General features: G+C 49.1%; 1 protein-coding gene across 1 annotated transcript in view; it reads right to left on the reverse strand.

Annotated features, from left to right (window-relative positions):
• Window positions 1-4,174: 4,174 nt before the first annotated feature.
• Window positions 4,175-27,717, reverse strand: part of SRRM4 (serine/arginine repetitive matrix 4) — a 146,809-nt gene continuing 123,266 nt past the window's right edge. Inside the window, exons 8-13 of the mRNA XM_055323229.1 lie at window positions 25,451-25,607; window positions 12,170-12,474; window positions 7,759-7,962; window positions 6,887-6,997; window positions 6,152-6,292; window positions 4,175-4,484 (exon numbers count right to left, since the gene is read on the reverse strand). Of these exons, the coding sequence (XP_055179204.1) occupies window positions 4,175-4,484; window positions 6,152-6,292; window positions 6,887-6,997; window positions 7,759-7,962; window positions 12,170-12,474; window positions 25,451-25,607 (1,228 nt within the window). The remainder of the gene's footprint in view (window positions 4,485-6,151; window positions 6,293-6,886; window positions 6,998-7,758; window positions 7,963-12,169; window positions 12,475-25,450; window positions 25,608-27,717) is intronic.

Here is a 27,717-nt window from a genome sequence, read left to right on the forward strand (position 1 = left end):
ATGCATGATAGGGACTCTCTGAGACAGAGACCCTTGTGTCTCGCAAACATCTTAATTGTGTTTTGCTTCTGAAAGATTGCCTTTCCTTCAAGGAAGGGAAGAAACAGAGCTAGGAATGCAGTGGAACCTCGAGGAACTAGAATGTTCCTGGATGAGGGTTTTGAGGGAGTTAGGGTTTCTTAATTTAACTGAAGGGAGTTCACATATTGTTTTCAAGTTTTACTCTAATGACTGAGAACCTCCGAAAAATATTTAGGTTCTTTTTCTTTTTCAATCCTGGTGAACTCATTCTGTCTTTAGGCAATTTCCTAGGCCTCAGGTCAACATTCTGGATTCTATCTCAGAAACTCCCCCACTTCTCAAAGGGATTGTAATCTTTGGCCCGGAAAAGGGGAGCAATCTGTCCAGGGTCATTCATCTAGGCAGGCAGCAGGTCTTGGGCTGCATGTTTACTGGGCCTCAAGCCACATCCCCCAATGCTGGCTTGTAAAATAAGCACATGCCACGTGCGGGTTGCAGGTGATTTGTCTCACTCCCTGGAAACAGAAGGTAATGTGGGCGAAGTAGGCAGAGGAACAGTGATGCCAGGAATTGGGCCACAACAAGGTTACCAGCGCCCCAACAAGCATTTATATTTGGATGTGTAAGAAAGGAAATGTAAGGGAAATTAGAGAAGGCTATTTGGCAGGAGGTGGGGGGACAGAGATCCCCACCCCCACACCAGGAGGCATCTAAGCAGCCTCTTGCAAACTTTCCCCTGGCTGGGAGTTAGAGCTGGGTAGTCACATTGCCAGGGAAACAACCAGGGATATTGCAAAAGTCTCACTAAACTCAAAGCTGGACCACAGGAGCCAGCAATTTCAAGGCAGTTGAATGGTGACTTTGGAAAGAGTAGGGTAGGGCCCTCTCTGGGAAGCAGCAAGTAGACAATGCCAGTTAGAGAGGCAGGACTGGTAAAGGCCTCTAGATCCTGGCTCCATGGGATCCGAGATGACCTTCTTGGGGGGATCTTTGTCTGCTCCTTTCATCTTGTCTCCTCGTTCCCACCCTGCCCGTCCCTAATTTCTGGAAATGGCATTGTGCTCTCCTCTGATGGAAAGCAAGAGATCACAGTAAAAGGCTTTAGCTTTGGGTGTGTGTATCTCTCTTAGGAGGGTGGACACTGCTCCCAGAAGCGGTGTATGTCCATGGGCAGAAGGAAGAGAGCAGCCTGGAAAAACCTCAGGGGATGGGGAGAAATTAGCTTCAGTGGAGGTGGAAGTATTTGTAATTTACACAAAACCCACCAGGCATGCTCAGAAAAGCTAGCGAGTGATCCTGCCCACTACCTGCCGCCCTGGAGTAAGGGTGAGACCGCAGGTGCATCTCCTCTCCCCTCAGTCAGCTCCATTCTTGCCATATTCTCTCCATGTCGACTCCAAGTTTGATCCCAGCACTAAGCCAGATGTCACTTCAACCACTGGGGCCCCCCAAGCTCAAGACGGCTACTTCAGTAAATACTGAACAACGCCTCCTTGGTGAGCCAAAGGACAGTATAGCTGTCTCCCAGCAGGTGTCTCCCTAAAGTGCTCACCCCACAATTCCTGACTCTGCAAGTTGTGCCTTAGTTAGGTTATGCTAACTTTAGACTCAATCCCCACGTGAGCTGTGACTCCACTATATCATTTCAGGGCCTTAGCTCACAAGCCTCGTGGCTGTTGTTCATCCTTCCGATACCTCAGTGAGGCAGCTGGTGGGCAGGGAGCTGGGGCACAAGCCTGAAGCTCAACGACATAAGGAACCTTGGGTCTGAAACACTCCCCCACCCCCTCATGCCAACTCCAGGATGTTTGTACTTAGAGCTTGTGGGTGTCACCTGAAGGGACAAAGCCAACATCCCTACTCACATCCCACCTCTCAGATTTCATCCACAAAGATGCGAGGGAAAAAAGATGCACAAAAATAGAAGCTCCCCCCTCCCCCAACACACACACACACACACACACACACACACACGCACGCGCGCGCGCGCGCCTTTCCATATAAATAAATAAATAGTTGAATACTGCTAATGGCAACTGAGAGAGAGAGAGAGACAGACAGACAGACATCACATAAATAAATAAATAAACATAAATAAATAAAATAAATAATAGGTTTGCTAGGAGCCCCAGGCAAAATGGTCCCCTAGAGTTGTCTGAAGGCAGTCTGATGGGAGGCTCTGGGGCCTCTCTCACTGCTGTCCTGCTAAAGAGGTTCCGTGGCTCGGAGAGCCTTGGTCTCCATGATGGGAGACTGGATCCCAGTTTGGGTTCCTGGGCAGGGAAGAGGGTTATTTACAGTTGCTGTACATGCCCTCCCAGGGCACCTGCCCCTGTCCCAGGCACCTGCCATCCGGCCTTCTGTGGTGACAGCATTGGCATCCATCAGTCTGGGTGGGTGGGGCCCAGGGCTGAGCCAGAGGGCATCATGGGAAGGCCAGCTTGTCCAGTGCTGTCTGGGGCACCTCTCTCCTGTGGGTGGTTGGAGGGAAGTTTCTGGTCCCATGGGCTGATATAATGGGAAGGATTGGGGGCTGGGGGAGACGGTCACCTTTTTCAAGAAAAAAGGATTTTTTTTTTCAAATGTTTTCCCTGGGGTGTGAAGGATAAAGAGTGTTTGGCTCCCCATTGCTGGCCCCAGCATCCAGAGCCAGAAGCCGTGCCCCCTCACTGTGTCCCTCCAGGCCCTGTCCTGCCGCAGTTGCCACTGCAAACTTGAAACTCACCCACAAGGCTCCGGAAAGCCAGTCAGCTGGTGAGGGGGATGCCCAAGAGTTTATTTTAAGGATCTTCCCCCTCACACCCCTGTTTGCGGTGCCTGCTGTAGATGAAGCAACTGGTGGTATTTGCGTGTTGGAGATCAGCTTACCCATGCTGCCCAGCCCTGGGCAGGGGGAAGAAAGGGTGAGGGCAGAAATGAAGGGCGGGCTTGAGCTCACAGGAAGCCTCAGAAGCCAGCAGAATCCCAAGCTATGGAAGATCCAAGGTCCTGTCCCCTCACACTCTCGGGATTTGGGTCTTTCCCCCCAAACCTGAGCTGCTGTGCCCCGTCCTGGCAAAATTCCTGAGAGGCAAAGGGGGTGGCTGAGGCAGAGGGTGGGTGAGTAGATGCTCGGCTGCATGGGGTGGGCTCCAGGGTGTGGCAGTCAGGGAAGTGGGGGAGGGGACAGGCAGGCACCAACCCGAGGGTAGGGCCAGACTGGCCGGCGCTGGGGACTGGCAGCGGGCCATGGCACTGGGGAATGTTCAGCAGATGGTCTCGTGGAATTAAGTCAGTGCCAGCTAGTGGGGGCTGAGGCAAATTTAGGATCTGGGGCTGTGGACCAAGCTGTCCTGACTGTCCACTGTGTCCTTTCTCAGTGAGGTTCAGAGGCCCTGTGAACAGCCAAGGGGCTGTCTAAGCCATGAGGTGGCCTTTCCACTGCTAGAACCTATTGGACTGCTTTTCCGGACCCCACCAAGATAATGGGGGGGGGGCAGCAGAATGACCCCCTGCCCTTTCATGTCTGTACTCACAACCAGAGAACCCATTTCCTAGCTCCTGACACTTTGTACCAATCGAAATATCCGTGCTCCCTACTCAGGTTAGGTCCCCTTCTCTCCCCACTCAGCCTTCTGGCCTTTGTTCCAGCCTGTTTGGGGAGGTGGAAGGCCTGACACGCGCCCCTGGGCCTGACTGCACCTGGTTTCCTCTCCTCTGCTCCCATCCTACGAGGGTCCACACACTCACGTGGTGAGACAGGCGAGGATGAGGGCAGGGGGATGAAGCACTGCTAGCCTTCCTTGTGCACCCTGTGAGCAGTAGGTTGGCGGAACTTTGTTTTCCTGGCCAGGCTCAAACGTTTGAGTCACGGACCCACTGCTTCTTACAAAACCCTGTGGTTTTTTTGTGCCAACAGAGGGTGGTTCTCTCTATATGCCCAGGCCTGAACTGAGCCCCAGGGTGGTGCTGGTGGAGGCTCCTAGCAGCTTGACATAGAGGCTGAAGGCCCCCGGTACCCTCCTCCTCCTCCCCAGGAGAGCAGGAAAGACAGGGTCCAGGAGCCCTCAATGTCTGTCACCGAGGAGAAGGCAGGGTGGGCAGGGAGGGGTGGGGGAGGCTGGCAGAGTGAAAGGGGCCCCCTGCAGGCAGCTGGCTCAAGGAGGGCCCCTGTTTAGCGCCTCGTGCTGGAGTAGCTGTCTGCGGAGCTGTAGCTCCGGCTCCGGCTCCGGGAGCCCAGGCTGGGGCTGCGGGAGCCGGAGCTGCTGCTAGCGCGGGTCCTGCTCCGGCTGCGGCTGCGGCTGCGGCTGCGGCTGCGGCTCCGGCTGCGGCTACGGCTGCGGCTGCGGCTCCGGCTGCGGCTCCGGGTGTAGCTGCGGCTGGCAGAGCGGCTGCTGCTGCTGCTGTACCAGGAGGAGGTGCTGCTGAGGCTGCTGGATGATGAGGGGCTGGGCCGGTAGTAGGGGATGGGGCGTTTCCGGGCACTGCGGAGACCAGAGGGAGCGCGCTGGAGGACCAGACCGCCCAGCCTCCCCCCGCACCGAGCGCGCCCGCCGTCCCCAGGGAAAGCGGACTCCTTCCTCCATCCCAGGCTCTTGGGGGAAAACACCCCTTTGCGCGCTCCTCCTGCTGTCCTGAGACCGTCTAGTGCTGGTGTCTCGAGAAGTGACAGCTCTCACTTTTGAGCCAAGCAAGCCTGAGGCTGGGAGTCTCCAGCTGGCAACCGAATCTACATCTAGGCTTTAATTGCACGTTTTGTTTATCTCTTTTTACTTTTACTGGAACCTTCTATTTATGGTAAGAGAGGCTGATCTTCCATTTGCTATGGTATACTGTGGTGCATTTCTTTTGAATTAAATGTATGGACCTCTAAAAAAGAACATATCTGTTTAAAGAAAAGTCAACAACAGTAGCTTACTAAACAGGTAAGTGCAAAGTGCTCAGATGCCGCTGGGTGCCTAAAGTTTGGGAAACACTGAATGGCTCATCAGGATGGACTCTCTGAAGTTGACTAAGGAGACGAGAGCCTTTTAGAAATGCCAGTTTATCTCAGCCTTCTTCTAAGTCCACCCCAATGGCACCTGTGGTCCATGCTGTGGGAGTAGGACTCCCTTCTGCGTGCTGTTCTATGGGATATCCGAGAAGGTGATGCCATTTCCCCCATTCTTATTGTTTGGAGTCACAAGTGCTTTTCCCTCCTCCAGGTCATCTCTAGGGAGGAGGCCCAGGGCAGCCAGGACATCGCAGCTCCACTCCTGTGAGTCTCTGGATGGAACGGCTGACCCTTGGAGGGCCAGGAGGAACTGATTGTCAGGAGCCAATTTCAGGACAGCACTCAGCCATCCTTCCTGCTTTCAAGGCCTAAAACTATGTGTCCATTCAGACCTCAAGTTTTTTTTGTAGGGCTTTTCTTATCTAAGACCTTAACTGTTAGAGGCAACCTGATCCACCTAATCTGACCATTCAATCTGTAACAATGACACAGTGAGGGTTCTAGTGTTTTGCATTTCAGTTTACAAAGTGTGTTCCCATCTCTTTGCCCCCCTTTTTTCATCTTCATGATACACACTCCTGAAGGAAATATTCATGGATGAGAACTGAGAATCTGGGAGGTGAAGAGACTTCTCCAGCTTACCAGGAAAGTAAAGTAAAGGAAAGGAAAGGAAAGGAAAGCACAGCCAGGTTCCACTCCAGATCCAGTGCTCTCCCCCTGGCCCACCGGGGCTCCCTCTAAATTCCTTTGGCACCTAAAGATCCTTCTTGCCCTCTCCACACTTGGTGCCAGGTATGATCAGGGCCTATTAAAGCCTGGCATGTGGTCTGACCGTGATCCGTCTTTGCTGGCCGGCTCCACCCCCAGGAAAAGACTGCTTTGCTTTGCCCCCTGCTTTGCCCCCTTCGCCTCCGCAGACCCCGGCCACACCCCCTCCGGCACACCAGATTCCTCAGGCTGTCCCCACCCCTGTCCCGGGGCACCCATCCTAGCCCCGCCCCCAGGCCCTGCCCTCTCCTGTCAGGCCTCGCAAATTGCCTGAGCTCCCACAATCCTGAAATCCAGCTCCACGGGGTGCAGGGGAAATCCCGAGGCCCCGACGGGTGGGAGGGATGGGAGTGAGGGTGAAGGTGGGCACCCCGGCCCTCCTGGCCTCACCTGGTTATCCTCCGCGCCTCCAGGTGGCTCGGGGAGTCTCTCCGGCGCTTGCGCATGGGCGAGTAGGACCGCCGTCTCCGACGTGCTCGCTCGCGCTGCCGCTGCTGCGAGTCCTTCTCATTGTACTTGGGGTCCCGCTCCCTGAAGGGGTGCGGGGGTCACTGGGGAGCTGGGGCCGGCTTTTCCGCATGAGCCAGGGGCACTCACTTCCTCTTCCCTGTGCCCCGCACCTCATTGCAGCAGGGGCTGGGTTCCTCCCGGGGCCCCAGGGAACGCGGGAGGGAATAGGACAGGGCTCTGGTTCAGTATTGTGGGGAGACCAGGCGCGGGCGCGGGTGTCGGCCTTCGAGGGTGGGCGTTACAGGGGCCTAGGTGCTGCGGGGGTTAGGATGTGGCGGTCCAGAGGGCCCTGGTGCATGCGTAACAACTGCGGCTCTGAATAACGGGGATGAAGGGTAGTATTAGGTGCGTGAAGAGGCTGAGGGCCCGGGATGCGAATTCTGGGGTGTGGTTGGCTGTACATTCCAGGGGGTCCATTAGAACCCAAGGATATGCTACACGTCCCCACTCCAGCCGAGACCAAAGAAACTACAAGGATGCTGGGTCGTCTCCCCATCCCTACTCCCTCAAGGCTGGACAAAGGGGGAGCTGGGGCGGGGCTTGGGTGAAGCTCCGCAGAGGCCGGGGGGAGGGGGGCGCGAAGGCGGAGCCCGTGCTTGGGGGCGGGGGCTGTACCTGCCGGGGCTGTACCGCGAGTAGCTGGGGCTGCGGCGCGATCGCGAGCTTCTGCTCGGCGGGCTCCTCTTGCCGGACTTGGAGGAGTAGCTGGAAGAGCGCGAGTAGGACCTGCGGGAGACGGTAAACAGTCCCCGAGGGGCCTGCTGGGCTTCGCCGGGGTCGTGCCGGGGTCGTCCCGCAGGTGTAGGGTTGTATGCGGCTGGTCCCCCGAGGGCGACTTTGACTTTCTGGACGCCAGGCCCAGGAATCTGGCCGTTTCCTGAGAATGAAATTCCCTCCCTTTTGGGCGACTAATAATATTGATAACTTCTTCTTACTGAGTTCTTACCATCTAAGGCCACTTACTAGTTATGTGACTTTGGACAGGTGATCTCACTTCTCTGAGCCTCTGTTTTCTCATCTATAAAATGGGGATAAATAATCATACTTTCCCTATACAGTTGTAAATTCAATGAGTAAATTAGAGTAAATCACTTACATACCTCACATAGGCAGCACACAGGAAAGGTTAGCTATGACTGTTAGGCTGTTAGGTATTTCATTGAATTAATGCTTTGTGTGCATTATCTCATTGAATCCTCAACACATTGTAGGGCGAGGTACTATTATCAATCTCACTCCACAGATGGGGAAACAAAGACACAGAGAGGTGAATGTTTTCATTTTGCAGATAAGGAAACTGAGGCTCAGAGAGGTTATCTGAGGCCCAAGGCCACCAGCTAGGAATGGGTACAGTGGGCATTCAAACTCATCTGTCTGACCCACCCCCCCCCCCGGCCCCCCACCAGGGCCAAAGGACATCTCCAGTTACCATAACTAGCTCCCTAAGGAGGAAAGCTCTGCAGATCAGAGGCCAAAACTGCACTCACCTTTTTCCAGAGGAGGTGGATCGGCTTCGGGTGTACCTGGGGGAGACTCTGGGGTTTGGGGATCGGGAGGAGTGGCTGGAAGAGCGGGTGCTGGCATAAGAAGGGCTGCGGGAGCAACCTCTCGTAGGGGAGCTCCGGGCTGTGGATGGGACCAAACCAGACTTCTTCACCTCTGCGCATTCCAGACATGGCGACTGAAATCCTCTGCAGATGTGGGGAGAACTCCTGTCAGCACTGGCTTGCCTGCTGATCTGGAGGCATCTGCTGATACTCCTCTGCCTACCTTTGCCTAGGCTGTGGTACTCTCAGAAACCCCTTTCCACCTATTCCCATCTTACTGCCTCTGGAAAGACTTTCCAGAGCACAGATGTTAGAGGAATAGGAACAGAGGGGAACCCATTCCACAAGGGCACTTCAGAGTATTTTAGGTCAGTGGGCATAATGGTAAATAGCACCAAATCACATAGACATTTATTTCCTTTGGAGTCTTTTTTAATCCTGGTTACATTAATGAGAATGGGTTGGGTAGTAGTGGGTTTTCCACTATCTGTAATACTGGCAGTCACCCAGACATGGTGCTCAGAGCCTTGGGAAGGCAACTGTTGCTAACTAGAATTAAATACACTGTCTTTATGTATTTTCATATATAAATCATGTATTTTGCAAATGCTTTCTGTTTAGGACAAGTGCTATAAATTTTCTATGTAAGGTAGTAATGTAAGTTTCCTTATATAAAAAAGTGAGTTTATTAAAATAAGAATATCAGTAGTATAGGGATGTAATTAAAATCAACAAGGGGCCATACAGGTGGTTCAAGTTTGGGAAGCTTTGATGTAGCCCATTTTGCAGATGGGGGAATTGGGACCCAAAAAGAGTGAAGGGTTGTTCAAAATCACCCAATGACAGGGTCCTGTCCTCTGTATTCCCACCCTGCTTAGAGCTATGTGAAGCTCCCGTTGGGTTCTCAGTAAGGACCTGTTCATTTGGTTTGAGCCAAGAGTCAAGCTCCAATCATGTTAATATGGTTTCTAGGCTCATCATTATCTGGCCCCGCTTACCCCTCCAGTCTCACCTCTTGGCACTTTCCTCTCTTGACTCCAGCCATGAGAGACTACTTGTTTGTCCTGGAATATACCTGTTCTTTCCCTGTCTCCAGGCTTTAGAACATTCCCACTGCCTGGAACCTTCTTCCTTCCCCTCCTCACCTGACAATAACTATTCATGGTTCAGACTTTAGTTTGACCACACCTTTTCTGGGAGGCTTTCCTTGACATCTCCCTGCATCTAGTTGGGTGGCTTTCCATATGTTACCACAGCCCCTAGCCTCTATGCATCCCCTGTCCCTGGAAGAACTCACTTGGTCTTACATTTTTCTTTTCCTCCCCCTTGGCCATTGAACTCCTTGGGGGAGAGGACTCGATTCTAGATATTGTATCCCATCTCACATCTGTCCAAGGTCATGAATAAATAGTTGTGAAGTAAACATATTGTCATGGATGCCCTCCCAGCCACCTCAGGAAATTGGTGCTAGTCTCTCCAATTTAAAGAGAAGACTCAGAAGGGTTAGTTACTTCCTCAAGGCTACCCAGAGTCTCAAGCCCTGATCTGTCCAGCTTCAAAGCCCCTGTCCCTGTCACCTCACCAGTCCCCAACCTTCACTCTCCAAGGTTCCCTGGATTTAAAGCTGATAATGTCTCTTCCATTCAGCCCTCTGCTCATTGCTGACATGACATAAATAATCATGAATTTAGAGATCATTTGTATTTCAAAATGAAAGGCTGAGTTTAAATTATTTAACTTGGCTGTCCATGTAGATTAAAAGAAGCAGGTAACAGCTAGATGCCACTCAGACTTTAGCTTCAGTGCTATGACAGATCTGTGTTTGAATCCCAGTGCTGTCCCTTATTAACTGAGTTTCTTAACTACTCTGAATCTCAGTTTCCCCACCAGCTAAAAGAGGTCAATGCTAATACTTATCCCATAAAGGTTCTATGAGGAGTTAAGGAAGATTATCCATGGCAAGCACTCAGTGTGGACCCTCGCATATAATCAGGGCTCGACACATATTAGCAGTCGTTGTTATTACTATTGCTATTCTGGTTCTTTTTTTTTTTTTCTTTTCTGCTCTGGAGTATAAAAGTAGACACTCGTCCTCCCTCTCTCATCCGGGAATTTCACTGTCTGTTCTTGGAGACATTGATGTTTGGTCTGACCCAGCTCCAGCTCCCAGGCAAGCTTGGGTGTGAACTGAGGCCAGGGATGTCCTAGGGCAGGCAAACCAGAGGCTACATGTGGAAGCCAAGCTGTCCAGAACTGAAGTGGGCTACATGTTGGGAAGAAGGGGCGCTCTGTCCTTTTTTTTTTTTTTTTTTTTTTTTATGATAGTCACAGAGAGAGAGAGAGAGGCAGAGACACAGGCAGAGGGAGAGGGAGAGGGAGAAGCAGGCTCCATGCACCGGGAGCCCGATGTGGGACTCGATCCCAGGTCCCCAGGATCGACGTGGGACTCGATCCCAGGTCTCCAGGATCGCGCCCTGGGCCAAAGGCAGGCGCCAAACCGCTGCGCCACCCAGGGATCCCCTGTCCTTAAAGCAGCCTTTAACTGCTTCACTGTTAAGGCTTTGGCTATCATCCTGACATCTTGGCCACTCCGAACAAAAGCAGGCTCCCACCCCCAGAAGAAAGAAGACCCCACTGTTAGCCTTGCAGAATGTACCAGCAAACCTTTTCCACTCCTCTTGCATCTACCTCATTAATTATATGCTCCAGAGAAAAAGGATCATGCTATTTTTATTTCTCCAGCACCAAGCTGAGTGGTTGGCTTATCGGAGGTACCTGATAACCAGGAGAGGGATAAGTAACTGCATGAATGATCTAGAGTAAATGATCAGCGATTTTTACTAGCTATTATTGTGACATTATCCTCAGTGATTAGCATTTTGCTGTGATTTCTTGAATGAGAGGGTAAGGGGTAATGAAGTAGAATTATAACTGGCTCATAAGCAACTGCACGGAAGGTTCTCTGCAGGAAAACTGCATCTAGCAAGTGCACTAAGAGACACACACTATACATGGGTGTGTGCACGCATGTGCACGTGCACACACACGCTCACACACAGGCTGCAGGTCTATGGGAACTCTCTGTACTCTGTGCATCTACAACCCATCCTACTATCAACATCCCACACAAGAGCGATACATTTGTTACAGTGAACCTTCGCTGACACCCCACCACCCCAAAGTCCACAGTTTCCATTAGCATTCACTCTTGTGAACTTAATGGGTTTTGACAAATGTAGAATATGTATTCGCCATTGCAGTGTCGTACAGAATCCGTACTGCACCTGTTCATCCCTCCCTACCACCTGCCCTCTCTACCTCTCTCTACCCACTGATCTGCTTACTGTCTCCATAGTTTTGCCTTTTCCAGAATATCGTAGAGTTGGAATCATACCATATGTAGCCTTCAGATTGGTTTCTTCCACTCATTTAAATTTCCTCCATGTCTTTTCATGGCTTGATAGCTCATTTCTCTTTAGTGCTGAGTAATATTCCATTGTGTGGATGTACTACAGCTTATTCACCTACTGATGGATGTCTTAGTTGATACCAAGTTTGGGCAAGTATGAATAAAGCTGCTATAAACATCCAGGAACAGGTTTCTGTATTGACACAAGTTTTCAGTGCATTTGAATGTTTTTAAATAGCAGGGACTTTAAATGAATTTAATGTTAGGCTTTCTCCTGAGATTACTGGTAAAACTTTTTGCCTGCCCAGCCTCCATCCTTCCTGATATCAGTATCCTGACTTTTCCTTCAGAGAACTAGAGATCCCCTACGTTTTGTGTATGTGGGAAGACTTCTCATGAACTCTGATGGTGGCATGTGACAAATTCTTGCTAAGAACACAGCATCTCCTGGGCCAGAGTGATTGGTCCAAGGGTGGGCAAATGATCCAACATGGGCGAAACAATGAGAATCTTCCCTGATATTTTGCTAAATTTTGGGAAAAGGAGTGTTCTCCTTCCTCTGGCTGGCTAAACCGATAGAATGGTTGGCATATGTGAATGCTGCTTGGCACATGTGCCCATGCTTTAGGAGGATCTGCTTGAGAATGAACCCAATAGAGAAGGAAGCAGAGATGAGACATGTAATGGGAAAGACAGATTCTCAATGATGTATTTTTGAGTCCCTGGATCAAGGTGTACCTGAAGCTGATGTCCTTGTCCCCACCTCATGCCCCCCTCCCCCAAATTTTTTGCCAGTTTGAGTCTTTTCTCTCTCGCAAATCAAAGGTTCCTGGGTTAGGGGTGGGAAGTAGGTGGGTATAGGGCTAGGGTGAAAGACTGAGATAGTGGAGATAAGACATATCGCCCCTCCCCCCACCCGTTCTCCACCTCAGTGACACTGACCTTGACTCTCTGCCCCTGCTGGTAGGGGAGAGATTCTCCAAAGTGGCCCCCTTGTTCTGGGGTGAGGAGGTGGTGAAGGAGTTCCCTGAATCCGATGTGTTGCCACAGTTGAGCTCCCGGCTTTTGTTTAGGCCCCCACTGGGGCTCCCCTTCTCTTGACCCCGCGACCTGGCTGAGCTGATTTGCGTGGAGGGTGGTGAAGAGGTGTCATTGCCTGAGTCATACTCCTGGGAGCGTCCTCGGGAGGTGGTGAGCGGGCTGGCTGTTTTGGTAAAGAGGTCAGCTGCAGACCCCGACCCAGTGATCTGAAAGCAAAAACACCCGTTGGACACTGCTGATCACTGGGCCTGTGTGCTGTGTCTAAATAACCAAGAAATGTTTACCGTCATGATGCACTGTAACGAAAGGAAAGAGAGAGAAGAGGAAAGAGAGACGCCAAAAAAAAAACAAAAGCACAAATTCCTGAAAGAATTCCACAGAAAGGAGATTTTTTTTTTTTTTTACCCCCTGCTAGAATAACTGGAAGATTTAGGTATCATGCAGAGAAAAAGCATGCGATCCAGATTAAACCAAAGAAAAAGGAAATTATACAAAATTTAATTTCTAATGAATTAACTCAAACAAAAGTGACAACTCAATCGAAAGGGGGGTGTGTGTAACACCCTTAACCTAAAACAATAATAAAAATAAAGGAAGGGGAGGGGGGAAAAGAAATGGGACCATGGGCATGAAAAACATGTATCTTTTAACTTAAAAACAAAAGAGAGAGATAAAGCCAAAATCTTAAACTTCAACCAAATCCTCAAACGAATTTGACTTTTTTTTTTTTTAAATAAAAAGTTCCCTGCATAGAACCCTACACAAATATCGCATGGGGAAAAGAAATGAAATAAAGAGAGTTTTTTTTTTTTTTAATATAAAGTCAAGGTCACAAAATGACATTTTGGTCTTTTTCAACTAAAGGGGAAAAGAAAGGGGGCAAAAAAAATGGAAGTCAAATAGTCTGACTGAAAACAAACGAAAACAAAAGCTCTCTACAGATATCTGTGTGTGTCCTTTTCCCCCTGGAGAAGGTAGCTAAGGCTCTCGAGTGGCTTCTAATAAATTCTCTCATGTCTTTGCGGATTTTATCCACTTACCAAGCAAGAGCTCCTCCTTTAGTACGTAGGTAAGGTGTAAGAGAAAGGGAAGAGCGGGCAACGTCAGTCCATCATTAGAGTCGAAATTGACAAGAAAAAACACACACCTTTCTGCACACCCTCACACTTGGCTCTGAGCTTTGAGTTTTGGTTTTTTGCAGTGTTCCTAAGAGGTTGAGGCATCACTTCAATTTGGTTTTCTCAGCAAGGGGACCTCAAGCCATCAACGGTAACCTTGTTCGTCCCTTGGTGCCCAAGTTGGATCAAGAAACCCTTGCTGAAGACGCAGTGTGTGTGTGTGTGGGGGGGGGGGGGCGGGGATGCTAGGATTTGCCTCCATCTATGTGTCAAGATCCAGAGGGTGTGTGCTTGTGACAAAGGGCTTTGGGATGGTGGGGCACTTGGACATTTGGCTTTGGGGTGAATGGGAATTGGGGGGGGTCCCAGAGTCCTGTTTGGATCTAATCTGGGACAGATGGAGGAGGAAAGGGGGTGGAACCAGCCCTTGGGAAGGCAGTGGATGGTTTTCTTTAGATATTCAGACCAGTGTCACAGCTGTGATGACACAGGGGGTCTGGTCTGGCCCCTGCCAACAGTAGTACTATGCTTATTTAGCCATGGGCAAGCGGGACTCCTGCCCTGGGCCTCCTCCAGCAATTACAATCCTTATGAGGCAAGAAATCTGTGGAGCTGGGAGGGTACTACCTGGAAACCACTTCCCCTGAGACTACCTTATGGGTAGCTGAGACACCAGAATTCTCTGTTTAAATGGCCTCTGAGCCCCCTGCCAGGGACTCTGCAGGCTCATCTATGGATCTCTTCTCCTGGGGACACACCTTGCTTCAGGTTTGCACACTCTTAGGTCCAAGGGTGGTCATTTGGACAGAGCTTTAATGTTCAGGCTGAGGTGTCCATGTGCATGTGTGGGAGGCCCATGGTGTAGATTGGTGGGAGCGGTAGGAGGAGAAAGGGAGGGACCAGGGCCTTGAGGCAGGGTCCCCCACAACACACTGCCATGCTATTGCCAGCCACTCTGAGGGGGCTGAGATTCTAAAATTAACCTGGACTTTCCGGATCATTTTAAAGGTATGTTTGCCAAGATAGGAGAACATATTGTGTTTATGTTTGCTGGCTTGACTTATAAACATTCAGATATCTAGTATGTGGGCCTCCTTCTCTACTCCTGCGCTGGGCCCCATGAATATTAGTGAGGCCTGACCATCAAGAGCCTGCTTCCTTCATACCCCTTATTCCTTGTGCCTTGTACCTAAAGGAGTGGGACTTTTGGGCTTTCTTAGAGAACCATTTCTGCCTTCTCAGCAACTGGTCATGAGGGTGAGACAGAGAAACCAGAACTATGAGGGTAACAGCAAACTCTGGTGGCTCAGGATGTCAGCTTTTGGGCTGGGGAGGTGGCACTTCCTTTGTGGATTCTCCCATAGGCTTTGCACACAGACAAAGTGATGGTCCAGCTCTACCTAGTTCTACCCAGCACAGCGGCCACTTTATGTGCTTGGTGATCTGGGGAGCTTTGGTCTGAGACAAGGGACCGCAAAAGGCCCTGTTCCCATTCAGTGCCTCCATTTGTCTTCCTATTTGCAGTAGGGAAGCTGATCTTCCCCACCTCCGGGAGTTCAAAGGCAACACGTGTATTTCTACCACCTCTGTCAGGAATGAGAAAGTGTCATGGGGTCTGATGGGCTCTTGGACTGGGCCTTGGTCCAAGGATGGGTACGGATAATCTTTGCCTCGGAAATGGTGAATGTTTGGTGGTCAGAATATCACAAGTGAATCAGGCAAGCCATTTTTGGAGGGAACCAGGGGCCTGTGAGTATAATGGCCTCCATTTTCTATCCATGATAACTGACTTGCTACCTGGGGGCATCCAGAATGGCCTTCCTCTCCCCGGATACTTGTTCCCAGCCCTGACTGCCAATTTTCAAAGCATTTGTCCTGGTGCATCATGGGTCCCCATGGGCAAGGAGTTCCTGAGTGTGAGGCCTCTCCAGGCTGATGGAAACAGAAGGGAACTTTGCCCTGTTCACCTTCTCATCCCTATACCCTGAGCTCACTTATACACTTTCAGCATGTCTCCACCTGACCATGACCATTATCCACGTGTAACATGTGTAATTATAACTGAGAACTGTATAAAGCATGATGCTTTATACAGAGAAAACAGAGATAAAGGTCCTCTGAAATGTTCTCATTGGGTTAACCCTAGTGCCTGAAAATACCAACATCTCTGGCTTGTTTAAAAGTCTCATTTCTTTTGATGAATATAAATTCTTCAACGTGGGTGACAATATCCTTTACAACCCAACTCAGATCACAGACCTCATCTCTTCCACATACCCCCACAGTGGCCCCTACAACCTAAGCCAATCAGTTAGAATTTTCTTGGTTTTGCGATGTCTTGCTCTCCCAACCCCAGGCCATTTGCACATGCCATTTCCTCTGCCTAGAATACTCTTCCCCATTAGTCCATTTCATATCGGCTAAATTTATACATCCTCCATATTATATATCACCTCCTCCAGAATGCCTTCTCTAATCCCCCAGATCAGGATGGCACAACACTCCATAGTTCATTCATTCATTTGACCTTTCATTCGTTCACTCTTTCAAAAATGAGTTGCTTCTGTGTGCCACAGCACTGTTACTCAGTGGGGTAACATTGCTTGTTTTATTGCTTGTCTCTCCATCTGAGTGGGAGTTTGTTGAAGACAGATGCCATGCATGACCAGTTTGGTACTATACCCAAGTAACCACCAGTGCCTGGCACAGAGTAAGTAAGTGCTCACTATATGTGGCTAAATGAGTAAAGCTGCTCCATAGCCCCTTACAAGACTGAACTTGGGAGCCTGGGCCCATCCTAACTTAATTCAGTGGTGAAATGGCTGTCATCAGACCCTGGGGAGGTCCAACTGGGTAACTGCAAACTTCGGGAATTTGATGGCTTTTTAAAGGAGGGACTGGCCCCCATCATATTCAAAATAGTTCTAAAAAAACTAAGTGGATTATTAGCTGAAGGCTGGTGTCTCAAGACCAGCTCAGGGTTGGCTGTGTGATCAAGAGATAACTTCAAAACTGAGTCCTAGGTGCATTCTCAAAAGCCTAAGTTCCAGGCTGAGATGAAAAGCTCCAGTTCTGAGAAGACTTCCAGATGAAACAAACTATGCTTGGTCTCCTTACTTCCCTTCCACTGTCTACTACTCTAGGAGGTAAGCTTAGAAAATGGGCTGGATCAGGCCACTTGCACATAATAGGGCTGTTAGCTCATACTTTGTTCAGATTATAAAAAGGTGCTCCTTCTGGGTCAGGCATTAGAAAACAATGCTCCCTTGGCCAGACTCATCTGGATAGTTTAATAGCTTCTTAGTTTTAGACTCCACCTTCTCCAGAGCTCTCTATTCACTCCATGCAAAGATGAGGAAAGATATTGAGGGGAGCCAAAGATAGAATGTGTGTGTGTGTGTGTGTGTGTGTGTGTGTGTGTGTTGGGGTGTGTGACAGCCATGATAATGCACAGGAGACCTTCATGATAGGCAGACAATGGAGGCCTCTGTGTTCTTGTCTCTGCTCCTTCCTAGACAAGCACTCACTCACATAAGATGTCAACAGTTGTCCACTCGATATTGACATGAGAAGATGGCTCCTCCTTGCTCCTCATTTAGATAACAGCCCTCTCAAAATTCATTTTTGAAGAGATCTTCATCTGTTGGGCATTAATTGACCTTGGCCCCTGTCCTCCCGGTTAGGCTGCAAAACGGTGCTCAAGATACTTGCTAGGAGGAGTCATTCTATACCCACGGTTGTCCAGGAACAATGCCCTCAGGGTACATGGGGCCCCGGTTTAAGACCTGGAGCCCTCATACCAGGGCACTCCTCTTTGGTCTACTCTGACCCCTTCCTCCATATCAGCCTTGTCCTTCTTTTTCTGTCTTCACAAAGGCCTACCTGTGGGGCTTGGCATAAAAACTCAGCCACTGTAAGATCTGTTTAATTACAAGATGAAAAAAAAAATCTGTCTTAATGTGGATTATCCCCAAAATCAAGACAGGAATTTGAATGCTAGTAGTTTATTTGAGAGGATAAGGAACTTCTGTAGGGGAGTGGGGAAATGAGATGAGGGAGAAGAGCCAATGAAAGATAGGTTATCAAACCAGCTATCATGGAAGGCAGCCGGAGGACACTCTGGAAGCCAGTGAGGAACTAACCCAACCAAGGAGGGAGCTGGGATATTTATACACCAGTTCTCCACCACTCATAGACTGAAGGCTGCACCCAGTGGGTGTCATTTCTCTAGTGTGCTCCTACTGCTGCACGGCCAAGCAAAGTAGTCTTTGGTGGCCACAGAGCATCTTCCAGGAGCGGGAGCTGGCCTTGTGCCCTGAAGTGGAGAGTGTGAAGGGATGTAAATGAATAGTGTCTGCTTCAACATCCCAAATCACCATTGGAAAACCAACAGGCCAAGCTATGTTTTGCTTTAGCCATGTTTTCTTTAGCCCACTTAGTATATATGTACTTAGATACATAGCCTGCTTGACAGTAAATTTGAATTAGTTGCCAACATTGTAGAATGGGGTAGTTTCACATAACAGCTCTATTTCTAGTTTGTGCTGAAGAATAGGATCTGACAATGCTTGGTTCACATTTCTGCTCGCTAAGAATCAGCTTGAGAGAATGCAGCTGCCCGTTTTAGGCGGGGCGTAAATTTTTTTGGCCCCCAGCCCTCTGTGATCCCAGATGCTTATATTTATTAAGGCTGGCCCCTGAGACATCTGAGTTTGTGACCCTCTGTTCTAAGTGTCTGCTGCCACCCTGACCACTCCAAAAGCACCACAAACACAGTGAATCCTGTATGCTCCATCTCTCCCTTCCAGAACTATGAAATGGATTGCTCCGTCCTCTCCATCTCAATCCTTTTCATCCCTCTTAGGCTCTTGCCAATGGAAGGAACCAGGAGACCAAAGCCATTAAGCCATATCCAGACCCTGACAAGATCCTCCCTTCTGGATCAGGATCGCTAATCTCAGATTTTTTTCCTCCCTAAGGACAAACTGTATTTCACAAACTCATGGCCATTGGAAGAAAGCAAACAAGCATTTTCCCTTTACTCCCTTGGCCCCCTCCAATGTGAAGCTCCAATTTTTTTTTTCCTCTTGAAACCATAAGCTTGACTCATCTCCTTGTTCCTTAATATACTCAATGTTAACATGTGGGTTTTTCTAATAAGTAATTAAATCCCCCCCACCATAAACTCCAGCTCCTGGCATTTCACTGGGAGACTCTCTCAGCCCTCCAGGGAAGCTGGCACTGTTATTTATTGTTTTTGTTTCAAATCATTATTTAATCAAGAACGGGAAAAAAAGGCAACCTCTCACTTACACTTCAAAATTTAATTTCAGCTGAATTCTGAGATCAAGAGGCAGCACGGCCTAATAGGTTACAAAAATACAATCAAGAAGAGAATTCCAATTAAACTGAACAAGTCCATTTACTGAGCTTCAAATGGCCCCATGGAGAGAGATGGCTGTAAATTTTTTTCCCCTCCCTGCCATATGGGGGGCTGGAAATTCTCATGTGAATATAGAGCTGCATGGCAGAGCTTTTTGCTAGAGGGTTCTGGTTATTCCTTAAAAAAAAAAAATCCTTTTGTTTCACAAAGACATTAAGTTTACTTTCCTTGCTGTTGTTCATCTTCCTTTATACACCAATTAGGAAGACAGAAAAAGAATGGGTTCCTTGACCTTTGTGAGTCTGTGCGAGGGGAGGCGGGATGCGGGGACAAGAAGATGACAGGAGTCCTTCAGGGCTGGGGCGATCCCATGGGGCAGTGCAACTGCAATTGACTTTGGGCCCATGTTTGTGGCCTGGCTTCCTCCGTCTCTGCCACCACCACCCCGTCCCCAGCCCAGGCAGGAAGTTGAGGGGAGATGGCAGCTCTGGGGCTAACATTCCCCTGAAGTCCTCCCTGCTGCCCCCAGCCTACAGGTTCTCGATCTCTATATGGATCCACTCAGACAAATTTTGCACCAGGCCAAATTGAAATGGAGACAAGTTAAGTTCAATGTAATGAGTTTTTCATCCAGCTAAATGCATTTGATTTAAGGGCTCATCCTTGCGTCGGAGGCCATGTCAGTACCACCTCTTCTGGTGGTAAGATGTCACTTTCGTGATAGAAAATGGTGCTTTTCTTTTATTCCGAACTGACATGGTAAAAGTAAAAGTCAACAATACTATGCCACTTTCCATTAAAAAACAACCACCACCACAACAGGTCCAAAAAGTGCCCGTCTCATACCGCCCTTCCTCCGCATTCTTCTGGTCCCTCTCTGCTCGCAACTGCAGTGAATGGTGTGGCACGCGGAATCTCTTGGCTGAGTGAGAACTCGAAGGCTTTTGCAGAATGTGTGAGAGCCTGGATCGGGGTCCAAAGACTGGGGCTACCACATGCTCTCCCTTAGCCTCCTTTTCCCTGTCTGCAAAATGGGATGCATCCTTTCATCCTATCTTTCTCCTAGGCTTATTCTGAAATTCACCTCAGATTGTAGATATGATTAAGCTTTTTGAACCCAGAGATACTTCAAAAACATCACATCTAGGATGATTAGGAGTAAGCTTAATATAACCACTGCGATGACAAATAATAACGCTAGCAATGGCTGCATATTGAGTGCTAGTTATGTCCTGTGCATTGGGCGAAACTGCTCACACAGAACTGAAATTGAATGAGGCTAGGATCCTTGTCTGTCTTGTTCACTGCTGTTCACCTAGCACTTGGAACAGTGCCTGGCACACAGTAGGTGCTGAATGCAATTTTTTAAAATGAATGGGTACCTCAACTCACTCCATCCTCACAACCATCCTATGAAATAGGTATGATTATTAGCCCGAAGTATAGATGGGGATGCCGAGGCCCAGGGAAGTGAAATGACACAAGGGAAGTCATGTCGTTAAGCACGTGGATTCTGAGGGCACACTTTTGTGTTTGGATCCTAATTTCTCCATTTCACTTAGCTGCCTTCTCCACTGAGTTGTTCTAGGCCATGGCTTCCTCAATGTAAAATGGGCACATTAGTAGAAGTTCCCTTGAAGAGCTATTATAAGAAATCGATGAGGTGGCGCGGGTGAAGAATTCAGCCTAGCACCTGGCACATGGTAGGTGCTCAATTGGTCTTGGTTGTTGTTGTTACCCAGGGTCGCCTAGGGAGGCAAGATCAAGAACCCCAGAGTCTACAGATCTGCCTCAAAGCCCATGACTTCCTCAGTGCCCTCTACAGCCTCCCCCTGTTGACAGGTTTCACAAGGCTCTTTTTTATGGACCCCAGGTTCTTTCTGCTGTCTTTCCTGTTCTTCCTTTTCTCTTTTTTCCTCTTCTCCTCCTTCCTCTTCCTCTTGTTTCTCTTCTTCCTCCTCTGCTTCTCTTTCTCCTTTCTCTTCTTTTTCTCCTTCCTTTTCTCTTTCTCCCTCCTCTTCCTCTTGTTTCTCCTTCCTTTTTCCTTCTTCCTTCTCTTCCTCCCATTCTACTGTTCCTCCTCCTCCTCCTTCTTCTCTTGTCATGGGATCTGCAGGTTTTTGTTGGGAAGGAATACATGGCAACTACTGGCCCAAGCTGGAGGTGGAAGGAGGAGAAAAGGAGCCCGCACTTCTCCTTGGTCTAGCTTCCATTGTGATCAGCCCTCTTCCAGATTCCCTCTCCAGTAAGGGCAGACTTGACAGAGAGCTCCGTGCCCTGTGACAACAGGGAAAGGGCTTGGCCAGGGCTTGGCCAAACCTTGGCGCCACTAACCCCTCTGTCCTCCAGCTGGTCCTCTGGCTATCAGAGGAAGCTTCTGAGACACAAGCCACGATTCACACCAGCTCTCCTCCCTCCCAACTGGGCCACCTACTGAAGTTGCTTCAGCTCTGTGAGTCTGTTTTCCTGTCTGAAAATGGTGGTAATAATTGTATCTATCTCAAAGAACTGCTTTGTGGATCAAATAGCAACAACAACAACTGCGTAAAGTATGGGATAGTTTCTAATGTTACTTTACTTTTGTCCCTTTGTTCTAACAAAAGTACCAGTACACAGAGGTATCTCCCTCTCCTTTTATTCATTAGTTATCTCCATTTCATCTCATCCTTCAAAGCCCAGTTCTAATGTTCCCTTATTTGTCTCCTCCCAGGCATGGAGACAGCATTGTCTTGTCCCTTCTCCGTGGTCTTACTCTACATTGTACTTACTTCCATCACCACCAGGGTGGATAGCCTGGATATTCAGCAACTGGGGAGGATGGACATTGCCCCATCCGAAGGTAGCTGGCCTTGGTACTGAAGGCTGTCAGCACTTTCTAGTTGCTGAACTGTGAGGAAGTCCCGAGGTACCAGGGGAGGGAGGGAGTAGCTTTGGTGACTTGGAGGGTAGGGTGGTGACAGTGTCTATTAGCCAGCTAGCGCACAAGTTTTGGAATATTCTGACAACTGGGAAGGAACTGGTGCTCACTGACTCAATCTCAGCCCTAATTACTTATCTCACTGTAGTGCAGCCTTCTGTTGACTACCAGACTGAGCTCTGGGGTTGAGGAAGAGTGTTTTATTCATCTCTGTCTCCCTGATGCCTTGAACAGAGATGGTTGAGTGGAGATAAAGAACATGAATGAGGCTGTGAAGGGTCCCTAAATCATCTCCTTAGGACCCTCCATTTGGATATGGGCTCTGACTGAGCAAGAGGGCTTTAGGTTATCTTTAGCTCACCAACTAGGATTTCAATAAGACACAACCTGAATTTGCATATTCATATATGCAAATATTCCCCTTGATGTAATGTGCCTGTCTTTGATTTTTTAAAGAGCAGTGCATTTGAAATACCTGCAGCGGAGTATGTCAGGAACCAGGGTGTAGGAGACCCTCTGTGCTAAGGCTCCTGTTTATCCCCAGAACCCCATCTCTTGCTCTGGAATTCCACCTCCATCCCAGATTCCAGTCTCCGTTTCCTGCTTCCTTTGCCTGATTCTTTTTCATCACTAGTTTCTCAGTGGTTGCCTTCTCTGCCCTAACATAATACTAACCCTGGTATCCCTTCCCTGCCTGCTTCCTCCTATCCCATCTCAGCATCTCTGCATTAATTGTGGTGCATTGTCTTTTATAGTTTTTACTTTGTCTGTCTCTCTCCTAAGAAGGCACAGGCCCTTCTATATTCACCAGATCCTGAGAGCCATGGCGGAGCTTGACCCTTGATAGATGTTTTGGGAGATAACTGGCAGATTTGAATGAATGATTGGGTGGGTTTTACAGGGGCAGTGGCTTTGCTGTTCTCTTTACCGGGGAGCTCAGGAAAATCCTGGGGCCAGGACTCTCAGAAAACCTGGTCCAACCTGGCATCTTCATCCATCTCTGCCTTTTGCAGGAGAGAAGAGGAGAAAAGAGTCTAGCATGGAGGGCAGTTGGAGGGCTAGACTTGGGGGTATCTGATGCTCCCAGAAGTCAGGCAACTATGAGTAGCATGGGGCTAGCCATTAGGGCTGCAGCTGCTGTTTGGGATGGAAGAAGCTGAAAGCAGAGGAAGCGGGGGCCCTGTCCCTGGTCCCAAGTCATGCACTGGCTAGCCTGGGCCTGGAGCCATACTATGATTACTATGACTACTCCTACTACTACCAGTGCTGCTAACTATTGTCGCTGCCCCACTACTATTTCCATGGCTACTCTTACTGCTGCCACTACTATTATCGGCACTGACTATGAAGCATTTCCCCACTTGCCTGTTGCAATCTAAAACATTTAGTTACATTAAGTCACTGAATCTCCACACTATGCCTCTTCCGAGGCAGGTCTCATTGTTTGCCTCATTTTGCAGATTTAGAGAAAACTGAAGCACAGGAAGTTTATGGAACTTGCTCAAGGTCCCACGGTTGGTAAGCACCCGGAATGCTGTAGTTGTAACACCCACAGATATTTTCTGAGTTTTCCCCCTGTGTCAAGCACCAGACCCCAATATTTCACAATATTACTTTGCTTTTGTCCTAACAACAGGGTTTTTTTGAAGAAGAGACTTATTCTCTGCATTTTTTTTAACAGATGAGGAAACAGTAACTCAAAAAGGTTTAAGTAACTCTCCCTAGCTCAGAGCCAGTATTTGATGGCATCATCATAGCACTGTGTTTTGAATGACTTTGACTTGTGATAGCCCATGGAAGTCATTCTCTTCTCTGAGTCTCAGGTTTCCAGTTTCCCTTCTTGGAATCAGGGCATTGTGCTAGGTGAGCTCTTTAACACCAGGCATTTCTAGATATGGGTGAGCTTTCAGCTCTTCTGATAGGGGTTGGGCCCATGGGAAACATTGAGTCTTCAAGAACCAACAGCCAATCTGGTTCCTCACCAGCTGGTATGGGAGGACCACACATTTTCTTTTCTTTTTTTTTTTTTTTTTTTAAGGAATGTCCAGCCTTTTGCAACATCTTGACAGACCAAGCCTGTTAGGAAAACATCTCAGGCAGGTGATCAAACAAGCCAGCTGCTCCCAAAGGCACTTTTTAGCAAGGGCCAGTTGGGGCCACCAAGTGGGTTGCCACAAATACCAGGACCAGAATGACTGGGTGATTTTGACTCACTTAAATTCTCTACCTCTTATTGCTTTTATTTTTATTTATTTTTAAATTGCTTTTATTTTGAATTGATTTCTAACTTCACAACAATTCCTCTGAGAGACAAATGAGATTGTCATGCCCATTTTCCAGGTGAGGAAGTTGGGGCCGGGAGGGGTAGAAGGAATTGTCCAGCCAAGCCAAGACTCCTACCCAGACCTCTAGACTCTCTGCCATCCTGAAAAGACCTTTAATAGGACATCAGCAGAGGAGGAAATGCAAAATATCCAGCAACCACAAGACAGCTCTACAAAGGGGGCGCCTGGGAATGTTGCAAATGGTTCTAGTTGGGCAGAGGATTTGGGCAAAATGAGGCACAGGGTGCCTCAACTGGTAAAGAAGAGCTTCTCAGAATGCACTGCAGGTGATAACTTGCATCAGATAGTACCAACTAGTGTTTATCATCACCTTCCCTTTCTGACCTTCCTGCAAGCACCTCAAGCTTCTCCTCATTTTCACCTCATCTGAAAATTTCAGATTTACTCATAGCTAGAGGAGATAGGTCCCTTCCAGCTGCCAACTGCGATTGTAGGCTATGTCAATGTTGTGTCTCCTCTCGTTTGTGTATCTGTCCTTTTAGCATCAACAAAAGGCCTTTGCATACTTTATCTTACTGGAAATCCCGACAATCCCATATGAAAATGGTATTATTTCATGTTTACCAATGAGAACACTGGGTTTCAAAGAAGTGAAGTGACTTTCCCAAAGCCATACAACCAGGGAGTAGCAAAGCTAGGACCTGAGTTCAGCTCCAACCCTACATCCCTTGCTTAGGAAACTTCCTGGCATCAGACTGTCTGAAGTCACATTCCGGCTCCTCTTGTTGACCTGAGAAAGCATCACATGATTCCATTCAATGGTGGGTTGCTAAATCAGATTCACTCTTGCTTTGCTCTGTGGCTTCACCCCAGAAAGTAACCTCTCTGAGCCTTGCTTTTTCTGTCCCGTCTGTGGAAGGGACCAATGAGAGCAGCCATGCCCTCGATTCCCTGAGACCTTGTGTGGATGCATGAGAGGACCCAGATCAAGTGCTATGAGCTCCTTGAAGGAAAATCCTCATATACATTCAAGGCCGTGTCTATATAGGTGAAATCAAATCCCAGCTGCTAATCAATGCTGCAAGCTAGCTGGCATCAAAGATACAGACTTCACTGAAAAGCTCGGAATGCCTCGGATACATCAAAGACCCCCTCTTTTCCTTTCTCCCCAAAGAAACCTCCTATGGGTGTCTCACACATGCATTCCTGCAGATGTCACTCTGGAGACCAGCGTGCAGTTTTCAATGTTTCCCCGATTGAAAGCCTGGGCATTTAGCTTTACTTCTCCCCCACCCCAACCGAGTGCTGCCAAAGGCTGGTGAATGACCATTTGGTTAATCAATAATGAGGGCTGAAAGCCAGTGGCATGTTTGCCCGAAGCTGAATTAAAATGTGACGTACACTGCCCTGAACTTGTGCTTCCATCTCCCCCAAGTGTCATGGCCAAGACTGGCCGAGGAGGCCATGTGGAATACTTACTACACCCCTGGCCGACAGGAGGCTGAGCATCTGGAGGGGCTGGCTGGGCGGGTGGCTGGAGTGGGCCTCCGGGCTGGCCTTGCCGAGGGTCCTGGAGCAGCGGTGGGAGTGCCTTCGGCGGGACTTCCGCCCTTCCTCGGGGGATCTGCCGCGGTGCCTGGGGGCCGGGGAGAGAGGAGAGGGTCTTCGGAAGGGGAGTGTGGCACAGGGCTGGCTGTAGGGCCAGTAGGACCTGAGGACTATGGAATGTGTTTGGGGATGTTTATATGAACTATGTGTGCTTCCATCTATCCCTCTATCTGCCCCCCCGCCACTCCCACCTGCTCTTTCATTCAGTAGCTTGTTCTCTCATTTGTTCCTCCCACAAAGGTTTATTCATGTACCTGACTCTGTTTGGGGGCCTGGGAATACAGCTGGGAAGACAAAAAACATCCCAGCCTCATTTGGTTTCATGTCCTTGCTGTATGTGTGACGGTCTATCAGTATGTTTGTACGTGACTGTGTGTGTATGTCTGGGTGTGTGTCCATCTGTGTTTGTCTATAAATATGACTGTGCGTATCTGTATGTCTTTGCATATGTGACTCCGCCATCTGTAAAACAGATGCATCCCAGCGACTGTCACCCAAAACTTTTGGGAAAAGAGTAGCTGGAAAAATGACAAGGGTGGTCAGACCCTATAAGCTGGTCAGACCCGGGCTGCCCTGTCTGCAGGAGAAAGCAAAGGAGTCTCTGACTCTTTACAAATGGTATAGTTAGACTCTGTTGGCCTGGCAGCTCTGGGCCATGGTAGAAATAAAAGTAACACCTCATTGATTTGCAATCCCTTCTGAGGGTAGTTCTCAGTCCTCTCTACAACTTGAAGATGCAACACAAACAAGGCAGGTGTTTCCCATTTTACAGATGAGGCAGCTGAGGCTCAGAGTTGTTTGGGGACCCACCTGAAGTCACAAAGCTTTGCAAAGTGGCAGAAGCAGGGCTGGGGTAGGGTTTTCTGAGCCAGTAGGAACAGAGCCTCTCAGTGTGGAATGTCCCTCTGTGCTCTGGGACCTCCGGATCATTTCAACTGGGTGTGCGTGGCCCCAGGGCCAGCTCTCAGGTTGCTTTGATGCCTGCTGGAGTGTCCCTCCGGCCCATCAGGCACTGGAGAGCTCAGGCAGCAGCACCACCAGAAAAGGTGACCGTGGAAGAGGACTAAGGCTGGGGTCTGCAGAGGTAGGCACTTCCCGAAGAGGTAAGATAGACTGCGAGCACCAAGCTCTCTGCACCATCCTCTGACCTAGGCCAGCAGGGTTTAGCTGCTGAAAGCGATTCGGCCCTGGCTGGAGGTGAAGGGCTCCGGCTGAGTCACCTGGACCTGAGTCTCTGTCCCAACACTGTCAGTCGCCATGACCTTGCTCAGATAGACATCTTTGCTCACCAAGATGCAGTTTTGTCAGCTGTACCGCATCAGTAATGCAATTGAGCTCAGTGAGCCAATGCCCTCCAGACAGAGGCCACCAGGAAGGAGCTGGTGGCTGAATAAGCGTGTTCACTGCTTGCTGTGGTGGTGGGGAGCACACTCCGCAGGAAGTGGAGAATGTCCCTGAACAAGAGTGTCAGAAAGAGCCTATCATGGGCAGGTGGCAGGTGCCCCACTTTAAGGAGCGTTGAAGGCACTGGGGCTTTGTCCTGGATTGGATGCTGTCCTTAAGTGGGGGTGATACTCTGATTGGGCCTCTTCATAAATTTTGGAGCCTAGACCAAGGCTAAAGCCCCAACTGGTAAAGAAAGAGCAGTCTCCCGTGTGAGCCAGGATAGAGAGATGCTGGGTCACTTGTGTTTTGTTCCTGTTCCATTTGGGCTCTGACCTGACTACAGGTGGATCTTCCTCTTGTCTTTATCACTCAGGGTCGCAGAGCCACCTTGCTTGATGTCAACATCAGTGGGCACACCAAGGTGTCCCAGTGATAGCAGCCCACACCTCAGGGGCTGTTTTTCTCTTCCTCCAACGCTTCTCACGCTGGGCTCCACATTTGCATTGCGAGGGGAAGATTTAAAAATCTCCCTGCCCCAGCCCTGCCTCATCCCAACTAGATCAGGACACCTAGAGGGTGGGATCCAGGAATTGGTATTTTAAAATTTTTTTCCAAGGTGACAGCAGAGTGCAGCCAAAGTGGAGAAGCCCTGGTCTGGTTCATGGTGTTAATGGGGTGATGTAGAGAGGAAATGTATTTGATACTCTAGTCCTGAGTAGGACTTAGACCAATATTCCCCCTCCCCCTCCTCC

This window comes from Nyctereutes procyonoides, unplaced genomic scaffold (assembly GCF_905146905.1).
Source record: "Nyctereutes procyonoides isolate TBG_1078 unplaced genomic scaffold, NYPRO_anot_genome, whole genome shotgun sequence".
Taxonomy (NCBI): Eukaryota; Metazoa; Chordata; class Mammalia; order Carnivora; family Canidae; genus Nyctereutes; species Nyctereutes procyonoides.